This window comes from Centroberyx gerrardi, chromosome 11 (assembly GCF_048128805.1).
Source record: "Centroberyx gerrardi isolate f3 chromosome 11, fCenGer3.hap1.cur.20231027, whole genome shotgun sequence".
In the NCBI taxonomy this organism is placed as follows: Eukaryota; Metazoa; Chordata; class Actinopteri; order Beryciformes; family Berycidae; genus Centroberyx; species Centroberyx gerrardi.
In genome coordinates, this window is record NC_136007.1 from 23,946,285 (window position 1) to 23,961,491 (window position 15,207).

General features: G+C 43.2%; 1 protein-coding gene across 1 annotated transcript in view; it reads left to right on the forward strand.

The window, feature by feature from the left end:
* uvrag (UV radiation resistance associated gene) overlaps nt 1-15,207 on the forward strand; it is an 86,493-nt gene that overhangs the window by 4,099 nt on the left and 67,187 nt on the right. The window contains exons 2-7 of the mRNA XM_071898350.2: nt 392-509; nt 968-1,002; nt 2,905-3,066; nt 5,007-5,081; nt 5,207-5,292; nt 13,338-13,443. Coding sequence (XP_071754451.1) covers nt 392-509; nt 968-1,002; nt 2,905-3,066; nt 5,007-5,081; nt 5,207-5,292; nt 13,338-13,443 — 582 coding nt within the window. The remainder of the gene's footprint in view (nt 1-391; nt 510-967; nt 1,003-2,904; nt 3,067-5,006; nt 5,082-5,206; nt 5,293-13,337; nt 13,444-15,207) is intronic.

Consider the following 15,207-nt stretch of genomic DNA (forward strand, 5'->3'; position numbering starts at 1 on the left):
ACCTCTAGCAGGCTAAGCATCACTGTTGGTATTGACTCTGTGCACAAGAAATAGCCTAGCTATTGTACTGTGTATATCTATATTAATATTGTAATATCTATGCTATTTATATATAAATAATATGATACTCTATTGATACCCATAGGGATCTCTTTTCACTTAGCCTGAGGACTGTGGTTGAAGGACAGTCTACTCACTACGCCACCCCGCTATATATATGTAGATATTAAGTCTACATCCAAAGAGCATCACAAGGTCAGAATAAAACTGAATGTGACAGCCCTGATGTCTATCTATTATCTGTTCTCCATCTCTCCGTCCCTCTTCGTCACATTCACATCATCCTCACTCTCTCTGCATCTCTTTTGTCTTGTTTTTCTCTGCCAAACAGAGACGATTGCGTCATCTCCGAAGCATTGCGGCCAGAAACATTGTCAACAAGAATGGTTCCCCGCTGCTGGACACGTACTTCACCCTCCACCTCTGTATAGAAGACCGCATATCTAGAGGTGAGTATTAACACCCCCCCCCCCCCCCCCCAAAAAAAAACCCTCTCACCCCCCACCCCCACCCCGTATGTGAGAAGCATTACTCTGCGTCCATCTCTGCTCCTTCAGATTCACATGTAGTAGTTGTAGATTTTAAAAACACATTGACACAAGGACTTTTATGATGCATATTTTCATTTCTCTGCACCATGTTTCACCCTCCAAGAAGGAGCGCTTTCTATTCTGTATGAACTACAGTAGCTGCTGCTTGGTAGAAATAGTTAAGGTTATCATGACGTGGTGTGAAAACTCAAATTGCTCAGATTGCCATGATATAGCTTGTGATGCTTGACTAGATGCTTGACTAATTGAGCGTATTTCACAATGTTCACGAAAAATGGAAGAGTTTAGGCTATGGCAATTGAAGAATAACAACATGTATAGCTTATTTTAACCTGCTTTCCTTCATGTCTTTTCAGACTTTTACAAGAGCGAAGTCATACGAGACTCACTGGTGAGTGTAATTGTTTGAAAAGTATTTAAACTCTTCAGACCTGGGATAGGTTCAGGACATTATCATTGCCTGCGGCCTGCTGGTGGAGTGTGTGTTTGTGTGTGTACACAAAATTTCTAGCCCTGGAGTGACTGGAAGTGTGAGAGAGCCATGGTCATGATCTGCAGTGCCATGCAGAAGGAAGGCAAGCTTCCTGTACTTCACCCATGCTAAGGCTGGTATTCATGCCAGCTGCCTACCTATCTGTCACACACTTTTAACCACTTTTGGACTTCTGTAATTTCATTAATCAGATTTTCAGACTTTAAATTGCAGTGACACATGTGCTGGGAAGCAGTGCCTCTATGAACAAAGTGGGAATGTCAGGCTTTCATCAACAAGAATTAAATATATGTCGTACGGCCTTCTCTCTCTTTGTCTGTAAACAATAGTCTATTATCTGTGTGACCCAGCTGTATATTACTATGTGATTTTGGCAGTTACCATTCTTATTTACATGGTATTTTCCTCCCTCTTTTGGGTTAGAGTCGGTACATCTTGCTCACCTCGCATTGTGCTAGCAGCTGTTGCTCTGCACCAAGCCTGCGCTACGGCAACAGCCAAGGATAGCAGACCATTACTACCAGGCTAACTGCTGAGTCATGAGCTGACCTAAGCTTTTTTCCTAGCGTACTGTTCATTACCCTCTGTCATAGCACACCGACTGTATAATGCACTGCAGATCAGAGTCATGACTCCTGTCATCTCTCAGTCCGACTCCGTTCTGTTGATGTTAGCATCCCTATTGACCTTGGCTCCCCAGCGTTCTCTCTTTTCTGTTATCGGTCATCGAAGGAGACGTTTCCTGTCGGTCTTCCTGTTTTTATTCTAACCGCTCTCTCCTTCTGCTTCCTCTACTGACTCTCACTAGTTCTGTTTTGCCTCTCTTGCTGCCACCACCCACCCCCCCACCCATTCGGTTTCTACTTCTGCTTTTGACATTCCTCTCCTGCCTGACATTGAAAGCAATCCAAAGATAAAGAGATAACATTTCTTTCTGGTGGAGGGAAATGGTCCATAATTGAATGATGAGAATGGCTACTTTGGACAATCAATGTCATCAGCCAGGGAGTTCAGGGACAGAGAACGCAGTGATTGGTCTTGAAAAGTTAGTGTATAATATGTAACTAGAATAGTTGGTGTGTCAACGCTATACTTACTGTAGGGCTGCACAATTAATGGAAAAATAGTCAAAATCGTGACACTGGCTGCTGCAGTTTCTAAATTGCCAAAGGCTGAGTTTTTTTTATCAGAGGCAAAGTGTTTTTAGTGAGCTTCCTGAGCAAGTCATTCTGCTGATGTGCAGGATCCCAGGCCTCATATTGGGAAAAGTATTTCATAATATTCAAACTTGAGTAAACCCTTAGCATTAGCAACTTTTTCTCCCCCAAATTGTAATTTTTTTCAAGTACTAAAAATTTTAATTATCTATAAAACACTGTGTTCACCCGTATTGCTGTTCATTGCAACATTCAGCAAAAGCAGTATAATATTTTGTGAATATCTTGTAGCTCTGCACCCTCTGGGCATTGATGTGAGGCGTGTCAGCAGTTCCCTTTGTTTGTCTGATGTAAACAATAGTTGAATGACAGGATCCATGTTTAAAGGGATTTTTTGTGTAAGACGGCTGAATTCCCTTTTGCAGTGAGAGTGAGACTGTAAAGTGAGACTGTGCTTCTGCAAAAATCTAAATATGTTGTATGTATGTATGATTATTATTAAGTTTAATAAATTATTTAATGAGATGATCAGTTATGTCACATATTAATCTAGTATTGCTATAACTTTACTGACTTTAATGACTCTCAGTCATTGCTGATCTTTACCTGCATGTGTGTGTGTGTGTGTGTGTGTGTGTGTTAGAATCCAACTTGGCGGAGCCTGGACTTCGGCATGCTGCCGGACCTCCTGGACACCTCGGTGTCCTGCTTCGTGGTGAGGATCTGGGGAGGACAGGGGGAACAGTACCAGCTCCTCATAGAATGGAGGGTCAATCTGGACGGCCTCAGATACACAGGGCAGCAGGTCAGCACACACACGCACACACACACGCACACACACACGCACACACACACACACACACACACACACACACACACACACACACACACACACACACACACACACAAAATTATAATAACAAACCTTATGGCACTTGTGCAATGAATTGAAGCCAGGAAGATAAACAAAAAAATACCAGGCATGATTCAGACAACAGGATTACAGAAGAATAAAACGGGTACAAGTACAACAAAAATTCAAAAGGTTAAAACAAATTTATGTTGAGGCCTGTCTGTAAAAATTATAATCATAATCTTAATTATGTAGCACTTTTCAAAACACAGTTACAAAGGAATAAAAAAAATCAACAACAAAAGCAAGGTAAGAAATATAAAAGCAAGTCAAGAACACAAAAGTAAAATGTGTGCAACGTTTTCATATAAATACATTTTTTGCTACTCTCTATTGTTGATTGATATAACACAATAGTCGTTCAACCCCATACCCAGTTCATGAAAGCTTTTACATCTGTGTCAGGTAGGTCTTTCTCTGAAAAATCCTCTGGCCCAGAGGAAGTGACGTGTTTTACATTAGTAGCAGCAAGAGCAGCTTCTTTGGAATAACTAGAGGAAGAACTTGGTAGTTAGCATGAACAGCGATAGTAACCATGGCTGAACAGACAAAGAAAAGAGCGACACCTTTCAAGTGATCTCTGGGAAATGCAGTGCAAAAACAACACAGCAATGGCCGCTTATTACCAAAGATGTTGCCAAAAAAAAGAATAACATGGAACTTGAGGATTGCCAGTTTAAGAAGTACAGGCATTCCAAAGCCTAGGGACTTGGACGGCAAAGGCCCGATCACCTTAAACCTAAATGGAATGACGAAGAGGTTAAAAAGTCTGACACATGCCCAGGAGCCAGAAATCTGTAAAATCTTGAAATTAGTTTTAACACTAACATGCAGCCAGTGTAGAGAAGCCAAAATAGTGGTGACATGATCTTGTGACGTGTGTTCAGTCTTACTCACTATCCTGGCAGCAGAATTCTGCACCATCTGGAGCTTTGCCACAGTGTTACAGTAGTCAGTGCGGGTTGATATAAAAGAATGTGTGTCATTAAAATACAAAGGTGATCTAATACTGATCTAATTTGTACTATTTCTAAGATGGTAAAACATGTCTGAAATGTAGCATGTGCTCTCTTTTTACCACTTTGGCACCGTGGTCATCAAGAGGCAGATTCAGGTCAGTCAGGAGTGAGACAGTTCACTCTCTCTGCGCTGTGAACCTTTGTCACAATGTACAGCAGGGCAGAGTGGGAGTTTGTGTACAGCATGTCATGGGTCCAAAAATAGGTGAACATTAAGCCAAGGACCCCCGTTCGATAAGACTTTGTCCCAGAAACCCCCATATGGAGACTTTTTTTGTTGTTAATTTAATATTGAATTTTATAACTAGACACTGTATGTGAGGAGATAATAGTGAGTAAAACCTATGAATACAGTTGTCATTCTTATACATTCTCTAATTGAGATAATTTCAAGTGAATTAAATTATAGTGAAACTGTCCTGAAACTGTATTTTGTGGAACCCCCTCAGTACCGCTGTGGGTCCTTGGACCCCACTTTGAAAACCACTGTATAAAATCATTTTCTACAAATCATGGTGCGCAGTATCTAATTATTCAAAGGAATTAACAGTTTTACTATTCTGAAAATCTAACTTTGTGAGTCTTCACACATTAGCTGTAAATTTTCTCCCACAATGCTCTTGTATTCAAAAACATCTACTGTATATGTTGTTGCCATGAATGTGTGGCGATTGGACTGTACAGAATCTGTACTTGTTTTCAAAGCTAGTACGCAGACAGCAGAGTCGCACACAGACCCAGATGCCTGCTCTCCTTTGTTTTTGTCGTTCTCAAGCTCCACAACGAGACTCCAATGCTTTGCTTTGTCCGCAGATTCGCTCCAGGAGTCCAAATGAGATCATATTTGGATTGAATGATGGCTACTATGCAGCTGACTTTGATCATAAGGTACAGTCTTTGTCCATTTTCCATGGCCTCCTCTCCACAATGGAATACCAAATACTAATCAAATTTGCTTTATTTGGACAATTTATTTGGGTTTGGATTGAAACGCTGACATGTGGCTGTTGCAGGACCAATCGGAAAGAAAGAAGAACAGTCTGCTTCAAGTTGACCAGAGTTCAGTGAGGAACTCCTACAGTGTCTTCTCTTTGCTCAGGTAAGACTGCTGTCACACTGCAGTATTAAACCTACAGTAATATCATGAGGACTTCACTTTCCTCAAATTTACGTCTCTACAGTACAGCAGCCTTTTCTACATTTCCTTTGCATTGTACTGTTTTGTTTTTTTTTGTTGTTGTTTTTACAAGTATATGTTCTCTCTCAGTAGCGTCTCCTTTCATGGGTTATGGATTTCATCTATTTACAAGGAATGTTTTTTTTTTTTCAGGATACACCCAACTAGCCTTCATTCTAATAGATTTTCCAGTTTTTCTGTGTTCTTGATCATATGATTAGACTTCCTGCTGTTACGTGTGTGACTGTTGCAGTCTGTCTTGAGTATTTTACCCAGGTTCACCACCAGATGGTGCCACAGGAAAACCAACATCTAGACCACTTATCAGGGAATCTGTGTTGGCCTCCCATTTTACTTGGAGCTGCCAAGAATACAGTCTACAGTGTATTTCTTGGACATGAAGGGACATACATATGGGACCTTTTAATCCAGTTAGTCAAATAAAGGCACCTTGTCATCACTGGCCAGCTTCAGAGTTGGGATGGTTAAATTCCATTAGAATGAATGGGTTTGATGATGTTAACTATGAAGAACTTTTGATACAAATTCATACCACAAGGAGGAGACAGAGTGTTGCTGAGTAAAGTCGTTGGTTGAGAGGAGAACCTTGGTTCAGAAATTAAGAAGTTCAGATGACATTTAGTCGCTGCTGGCATCTGTTGACAAACATAGGCTGGTTGTTCTATATTTAAATGTGGTAGAATGTAAACACTACTTACAGCATCACCAGGGCTTTCCCCAAGGGAAACACACAGTTAACCAGAGCCTCGTCACATTACAACGTAACTGCACCCAATTATGTCTAAATAAATGTATAACTGGGAATTTCAGAGCAGAAGTCCCAAGATAGGACGAGGATTGTGTCATTAGAAGTGGTACGAAGGCCTCCGCTAACACTTTCCTTCCATAAGAATCAAACAGGGGGAATAAAGAAATCTGTTCCTGATGTGCGTCACAGTTCTTTGCAGTGTCAAGAAAAAGAAGCCGGGCCAAACACGGCCGAACTTTAACAGCGCTCCCTCATCTAGCGATGTTTATGGTTTACAGTTTATGGGAAAGGAGACCATTGCCTCCCTGCAGCTCACAGGAGGGATAGCCCAGTTTGAATCATATAGCTTTTATGACCTCTGCTCTTGCTTCTTCCATTATTGCAGCCTTCTCCCCCATCCTCTTCCATCCACACCCCGATGGGACTCTGTGGAATTTAAGGCAGTTCCATTGATCCCCCTCTTGCCTCAGGCTCCTCTGCCTGCAGCTCTCTCTCTCTCTCTCTCTCTCTCTCTCTCTCTCTCTCTCTCTCTCTCGCTCTCTCTCTCTCTCTCTCTGTCTCTCTCTCTCTCTCTCTCTCTCTCCCTCTCTCTCTCTCTCTCCGCTCTGGGTTGTGCCTTGGCTCTGTGCGCTCATATGATCATGGTTTATGATCATGTACTGTAGAATGATTCATCAGATACTGTACGCTCCATCCGGGATTATCCTCCCACCCCCTGTGGTACATGGCCATATATACTGTTCAGTCTCGGACCTGCAGAGCACGGAAGTTTTCTAAGTGTATTAACTTCCTGAAGCACTCGACTGGAGTGCAGCTCGCAGAACTACCGTGCTCGGAGTGGAAGTCTCTGCTTTTGTTATTAGCTCACCTTCCTGGGTTGCATGCGCTGATAAATGATCTATAGCATCTCCATTTATATGTGTCTGGCGCTCCGGCATGCTTTGACTCTTCCATCATTTAGTGAGGCGCAAATAGTTTCTGCTTCGGTGGAATTCAAATCTTATTGTACCTCTTCCAGAGGATTTGGAGCGGGCTTTTCTCTCATCGGGAACAGTGATGTGTGGCCACAGAGGACCTTCACAGTCTTAGATATTCTCACCCAACTCTCTCCCACTCTACCTTGGCCCAGTACAAAGCGTCTATAACAGGAATGGATGGGAGCCCCCTTTCTAAGAACACAGTGGGATCTTGATTAATGATGGCAATTTGTCAGCAAATTCACTGTCTGCTTTTCTGCCTGGCTCACCCTTAGGCTGTGTGAGTAACATGGAGATGTGAGGCTAGCAAACATGACAAGGCTCGGATGGAGAGATGAAGAGAGAGAGTACAGATCATCAATCAGCAAACTCTTGTCTCTCCCAGAGAGATTTCCAGGCTTGGATAGAGGGTGAGCCACATCCTATACAGAGCTGGGTCTCTCCGGGGGGAGAAGGGAAGCCAAGAAGACAATGACGAAGATGATCCAGCTGTTTTTTTTTTGTACTATTGATCTGGGCTCAGATATTCTTCAACTTCCCAAGTGCTCTCTCCTCTCTTACTAGGCGAAGGCTTGATTAAGTGTGAGGAGCAAGAGGGGAAGGAATACCTGATAGAATTAGCAGGAGCTTCGGCTTGCTGTCAGCAGACTGACTAACTGGTTGGATATTGACAAAACTGAGAAGCTGGAAGACCGGCAGAGCAGTTTGCTGTCAAGTCTTTGACTTGTCTGCGAGTCTCAGTCTGCTTCCAGTTTATCTTGGTTGGAGGCCTATTTTTTTTTTTTTTTAATGTGTTCTTGAATGTCGGATTCAAGTGCTCTGTAAGTGGATGTACTTGAACGGCCCCTGGATCCTCACCCATATCTGGCTGAAGCAAAAGGGAATTATGTACTTACTGTATGACACTGACTAATGTTTATAATGGCAATAAAGACATTGTATGTGCTGGCTGAGTAGTTGAGGCCTATTGTAACAGCGATCCATAGAACAAACTGTAAACATAATTTAGAGAACACAAGTTTGTTCACAACTGTGACATTGCAGATGTAGCCTATGCGAAACTCCTGGAGCACAAAAGGGAAACTTTCTCTTTTCCACAATCAAAGCCATGTGTTGCCTGCATTTCCTGATTTGCTTGTGTACACTCCTATGTAGACTATCCATGTATGGGTCAACAGAGGCAGTGCTCTGTGACGGTGAAGCTCTGAGGGGCGTCTCTCCTGCCCCGGGGGCTGTGGAGGTGATAATTCTTTCCTGTAGTAGCCCGAAGCCCCAGAGGTCTGCTCACGTGCTGGTTGGGCGCTGCGGCTGTAGATACATTTTTTTACTCATTTTACACATTTCACTTTTTTTATGAAATTAGAAAAAGTATTTCAGAGACCTGTCTGCCAAGGCAGACACCTCAGACTTCTGAATTTTTTCCAGCTTGTTCCTTTCTTTGATCGTTCACTCTGTCTGTTCATCTCTCTCTTGCTCTCTCTGTCTCTTCTACTGTCTTTCATTCTACCTCCTACATTACAACATCTTTGCAGCATGCCTAGCAGCGCTGTCTTTCGTTATGTCAGCTTGTTGATATAGGGTTCATTTCTCCCACATCTGAAATCCTATTATACCCCACTTCTAAGTCTGTCCCTCTTTCTGTGTTGTACTTCTTAAACAAAGACAGTAGGCTATAACTTTCTAATAGACATTTATATGATGTTGTTGGATAAAAAAAACACTGTTTTGCAGCTAAGCCTTTTTATTGTTTATTGTTTGGCTCATTACTTCAGGCAGCTTAAGTAACCATGAGGAACACTTTGGGGTTTTTTAGTGTTAGGCAAGGGCAGGGGGCTTTCTCTCATGACTGGGGAGGCAAACCTCTATAATCATCCGCAGAGTGCATGACCCCTCCATGACCCTTTGAGACAAGAAAATAATCTATTCTCAAGATCTCTTTGGCTTCCCTGCATCTCTGCCATAGTTGTCGTGTAAACATGGCTTACAGCATCTCAGCAGAACCCCACAAAAAACATCAGCCTGGAGGAGTATAAGTGCATATGCAGGCTCGCCAAAAAAACTGCAGCCCAGTAATCTTATCTCCCGCTCCATGTGCAGGGGGAGACAATGGTGAGGTGAGGTGAATAGCGAGTGGGTGAATGTGTTGACATTCCTCGCCAGTGAGACACAGGCAGAATTTGAAGGTGTTGTTTGTTGTGATTTTTCTGCTATGGTGTCTCCACTTTTTCTGTTTTGTTGGTTGTTATGTCCCTGGCAGAGGGATATGACTGGGACATTATCCCTCATTTGTTGTCACAAAATGTCTCTGAGCTTGTTATGAATAGGCTAATTGGTTGCCCTGTTCACCCTGTTGTGTTTGAAAAATGGTTGCTGAAAATGAATTCACTGCAGTCATTAGTCCATAGGCTTGTTTCCACTGACCCAGGTTTGTTTGACAAGTGCATTGGGCACGCCTGCATGTGATGAACAGCTGGAAGGCTGGCCAGGCCACAGGGTTTTCAATACATCCAGAATATGCTGCCTTGCCCAGCTCTGCTGAGTAAAGGAATGTGGCTAGTGCATTTGTCTGCTAAATCTGGGCCAATTGGAATATGCTTATTGATTTGATGACCAGGTTCTGATAAGGGGGAACCATGTGTACATTATGCTTGTGTTATCCCAAGTTCTCCACAGCTGAGGTATGCAGAATCAGACTGCCTCCAACTATCACTGTGGCCTGACAGTGAAATGTTTGTGTCTGCCTGTCTGACCTATATCTGCAGGGAGGGAATCAGAGGTGGAGAGGACCCAAGGAACCTAAACAAGTGCCTCATTCTCTTGTTCCATGATAAAAGAGCATCTCAGAAATGAAATCCATCATATCACATGGCCAAAAGAAATCTATTTATGTCCTTCCTCCCTCCCTGCCAGCCATTTGTTTTCCTAGATACTACCAGCTAGACTGCACCTCCTTCCCTTCCGTTTCTTTGTGGTGCACAAAATATCCACAGAAAGTTTCCATAGCTGTGTCAAAGCGGTCTGTCAGAACAAAAAGCTCTGCAGTGATATGAGGAGGGAATTGGAAGAATGCGTGCAAACAAAAAAGGAGGAAGGAAGAAAGAAAGAAAGGAAACTTCCATTCCACCATGGAATGGATGCAGACTTGAGCTGTCTCGTTGTGAATTGGCATCCCCTCCTTCAAACCCCCTGAATCAACCGCTTCTGCTATATAAGGCCATAAAATGTGGTCGATTCAATGTGCTCCTCTCTGCTTGTCCCGGAGGGACAATGGATTTGCTCTCTGGTCTCTTCTTCAGACCCCAGGTCTTTCTCTTTCTTATCTCTGTAAGCCAGATGACACATCTGCCTTTGCTGATGCCTGCTCGGCACTGATTGCGAGATTGCAGATGCTGGACCGCTGCACAGCATATAAACCATGGTAAATATTTATTTAAAGGTCATCAGTGAGGTAAATGAACAGAAAACAGAAGACGGGTGTTTGTGGGCTGCTGTATATGTTGCCCTCCAGCTCCACTGGAATGAGTTTTTAAAAGGCTGGAAGGGTTTTAAGGTCAACAAATTAAGGCCATTCGCATTTATTTGAGCGTTATATTTCTGACAAAATATTTAAAACTTCCACGGTCTGTGATTTTACTACGCCTACAAGTCCCCTTTTAAGGATTTTCAATGAGATGCTTTTTGTTTATCAAAGATTCTATTCTGGATGTTTCAAAAGCGCTTTTACCTGAGAACAAGTTTCACCTGACACCCCTGCATGATCTAGTGTCACGGTCAAAGGAAGAAATGTTATTGTTTTTCTGATGTTTATCCACATAACATCAAGGGCCGAGTGCTTGTGAAGCAGAGGCAACCCTCAGTCATAACTTCCTGCAAATCCCCCGTGGCATAGCTGTTAGTTACCTCGTGCTTTGGAAAAGGAAAGTTGTCATGGCTTGTAAGAATGTGTTCTCTGGACGGCTGCCCGGCGGTTGTGCTACTGCCCCAGTGAGGGTGTATGGAGGTAGGCCTTGTCCTCCCTCTCTCTCTCCCTCTGATCCGTAGGCTGTCATAGGGCCTGATGGGCAGGCCCTGGGCCCAGACTCACGTAGTGATAAGGGGGCAGACATGCGTGAAAAGGGGAGAGGAGATAACTACTCTCACCTAGGGGAAGAGGCCCCTATCAGATTCCACCATCGCAATCACCTAAACAGATGAAGCTGTCAAAACAGCTTCGCCCTGACGTTCCAAAGGACTATCACCAACGGCTATCGCTGTCACCTCAGACAGATAAGGAAAAGTACGGAATGGTGTTCCTGTAGGTCTCCTCCCTATTTACATCGTCATACAAATGATTTATTTCTGGCATGGCTGGCAGCCGGGTTTAATAATATCCTGAGGTGACCATGTGAGTTTCATAACAAAAAATCCCTGAGGAAGCCCCCTAGGATTTGTAAAATTACCCCACCAAGCTGGAAGCCTGTTAAACAGAGCCTCGCACACTAAACCCACTCAATTTCTTGAACGCTCAGAGCAAGTGCATACCTAAGCAAAACCCTATTCACAACAGAGTGGAGTAAAAAGTCTATTTCTACCATTATGATCCAAACCACAATCCTCTCTTTCTCTCTGCCATAATCACAGTTTCCATTTTCTGTGTTTCTCTGAACTCCACCTTAAGTGGGTCAGTTGTTTCATCACAAACTGGAGAGGGAACGTTGTCAACCAAGTTGTGGGAAGAAGGCAACAGAGGAGAAAGAGGTATCTTAATTCTGTGGCTTACCAGCCTACTTAAAGTGTCCTTCCTATGTGTGGCTTGTATACTCTTGTGTCTCACTTCAAACTGGATAAAGTCTGACATCAAGCCAACCTGTTTGGTTCATGTCTGGATCAGTTCAGAAATATTTAAGGGAGTTCTGGGGAAAGAACAGAGTTGCATCTCAGTTCTGTTATGAATAACAGAATTGATTACAGACAAAGTCTCTGGAGTTTCTGGAGAAATGTATAGGTTTGGCAGCAGGTTTTGTTGCGTCCCAACATTTTTGAACTCTAGGACTGATATATTTCATTTACTTCATGGCAATATTAATTTTTGAGAGAGTGCAGTAAGGAATCATGGAAAAAGGGAATGTGCTAACAAGAAAAGTTAACCACCTCTCCATTGGGAACCCAGACGGTAGAACCATTCTTCGTCCCTCAAGCCAGAGAAAGAAAGGCCAACCACTATGCTGCGTCCAACTTTCATGTCATCTGAATAATATCGATAAATTTTGCAAGAAGTGGATGATCTCAAGCACTTCTGACAATGTGATTGCTAATTGCCAGTTTCCCCGTGTGCCTTCCCTCTGTAGCCTATCCCCACCATGTGGGATCGATGTCTGTTGATAGTTTTTTTAATCCCTTGGGCCGTATTGTGGGGAATTTCTTCTCCCTTTCTATGGGCTCTGGAGTTGAAGAAAACATACTTGGAAGTTAATCACCCCAGTGATTGATGGCTGAAATAATATGTTAGCTTGTCATTTCGGTACTGTTGTTGCTGTTCCTCATTTCAAATGGGGACAATGACATGAGCAGGACTACCCAAACATTTGGAAATAGGCCTCCATCTTTGTGGTCTGAATTCATTAGCTGGCCTTATGATTCATTAGCTGGCCTCCCCACATTCTGGGATTGATAGGTTCTAGTCCATAGGGCAACATTTGATCTCATATTGTGGTGAGATTAGAAGATAATAGTTATTAAAGTTCTGTTGTACCATTTGTGGTCTGTGGTGTTTAAGAACTTGATCCGCCTCGTGGGTCTACAGGAACGCATCTAAAAGTAGTCCTAATGAACCTTAGGCTTTTTCCATTGGGAATGTTCTCAATATCCTTTATGCCCTTTGTTTAATATCAAAACTGTTCATTAACTTTTACAATTTTGAAGACAGAGTAGAACAATGCACATTAACCCCAGTAAATCAGAAAAAGGAACAAGGAGGGACAGCAAACAGAATGCACAATGAGTCTCCACATGGGGGCCATAATAACTCAGACGGTACCCACCAAACACTTACTGTAAACATGCAAGCTAAATTAAATGAATTACTGGTGTAGTCATAAACACTGGCACTCCATTTTTATGTAGCCAATCAATCTAGTGGCCTCTTACAAACCCAGTTTCAACATTAGGGTTGTTCTTGTGGTCCTCTGTGTGGTTAGAAACAATGTTCTGGATGGTTACTTTGTGTTCCCCTCCTCCTCTAGGCTTCACACGGCCCAGAGAGCCATCAAGCAGACCCAAGTGACAGTGCAGAAGATTGGGAAAGAGATTGAGGAAAAACTGAGGACGACGGCGACCTGCACAGAACGGGTGAGCACAGTCAGCCATCAAAAGTGAATTTCAACTCATCAGCAACTTATTAAGTCTAAATCATCATCAATGTTTAAGCAGCTTATTTGCTTATCTTCTAGAACAGCCAATATTATTGTGAAATCTATAGTGAAAATATATAAAGATGTATTGAGAGGCAGTTTTTTTTTTCAGAGAATATTCATTTCCACCAGAGATGCAGTAACTACTGTGGTCAGCTATAACAGACTCTTTGGCTTATTCACTAATACTGTAGCTACTGTAGACGGTATTGTGCTAATACCTAGGATTGTATATCTTGTATCCCTCAGATCCCCAGGTGTAATTCTAATGTAATGTGAGATGTAATAAACCCTTTAGGCAGCTATTATATCTTTTTGTTTTGGTGGCTCAACTGAGAAAAGGCGGAGAAAGAGCTATATCCCCAGCTCCTAAATGATAATGCTTTGACCAAAATCCACTGTTTATGTTTCCACCTCCTGTCATATCTTAAACAAGGATCCAAAGCAAAAGCAAGAAAGCATATTTAACATTTTTGGAATTGGCAGCCGCACAGCTGTGAAAACGGAACGCTAATCCCAGGTTTGACATTGTGTTTGTTGTAAACATTCACTTCAAAAGCATCCCTTCCCTCCAGTTGTTATAAAAGCCCCGAGGCAGTGACACCGTGGTGTTTTCATCCTCCAGGTAGACTAGCCTTCGTTAAAAGCATTTTTCTGTTCACAGGATTACTTGCCCTTTAGCGATAAGTGCATATAGGCCTAAATGCTTTTTTAGGCAGCTGCTTAAATGGGATATTTGTGTGTGTACATGGTGTTAATGCATGATGGTGCAGGTCTATGAGTGTGTGTGTTGTGTATTAGCATGTGCTGTTTACACAGACACCAAATTTGAGGGTCTTGAGTGTGTGAAGTGTTGTCAGTGCTTCTTGTTGTTCCCTGTTACTCCTCCTCAGACGCAGCTGCTGCTCTCCATCAGCATTTGATATGGCTCTTCTTTGTTCTCCTCCCCAGACCTCCACCCTACCTATCAAAGCAGCTCCACTAATGCCTTCTGTAGCCTTCACACAAAAACAGCCAACCTCAACACATTTGCCACAAAGGATCCCATTCAAAAAAAGGAGCTTGTGTCTGATATTTCCCCCTCAGTGAAACATTCCGCCTTTCAGAGTTCACATCAGCTAATAAATCACGTAATCCATGTCCTCTTGCCTTCTTGTGCTAGCCTGGCGACTTGGGAGGCTTGAAGTGAGGGGAGCATTGTGTAGCTCCTCTAAGGGAACTAAGAGCTCTGTACTATCCTTATGTGCGCTTCACAGTGAGCGCGGATCAAAGGGGGATGCAGTGGAGGCCACCAACCCCGGCACATGGCCCTTTCACCCTCTCACCCACACTCTGCCATTAATCTGCCGGGTTACAACGTGGTCCCCCCACGCCTGCTGCTTATTTACTCAGCTGACCCACTGCTGTTTGATGTTCACCAGAAGTCAGACGGGCTATGGTGGTGGGGTTACAGTCTCCCTCTCTCACACACACACACACACACGCAAAACGGCCATGACCTACCTGTCAACTCTGGCGCTCGGTGAAAGTGTAGGAGGCTCACCGTTCGTGCCAAAGCCGGCGGTGGTTAACATGCGAGCATCAGGGTCCAACACATCGGAGAGATGGAGGCTCTATCAGTCCTCTCCCTGCGACTGATCCCCACTCTGTTTTCCCCACAAAGCCCTCAGAAGACTTCAAGAAGACGCATATCTGTGTTTCC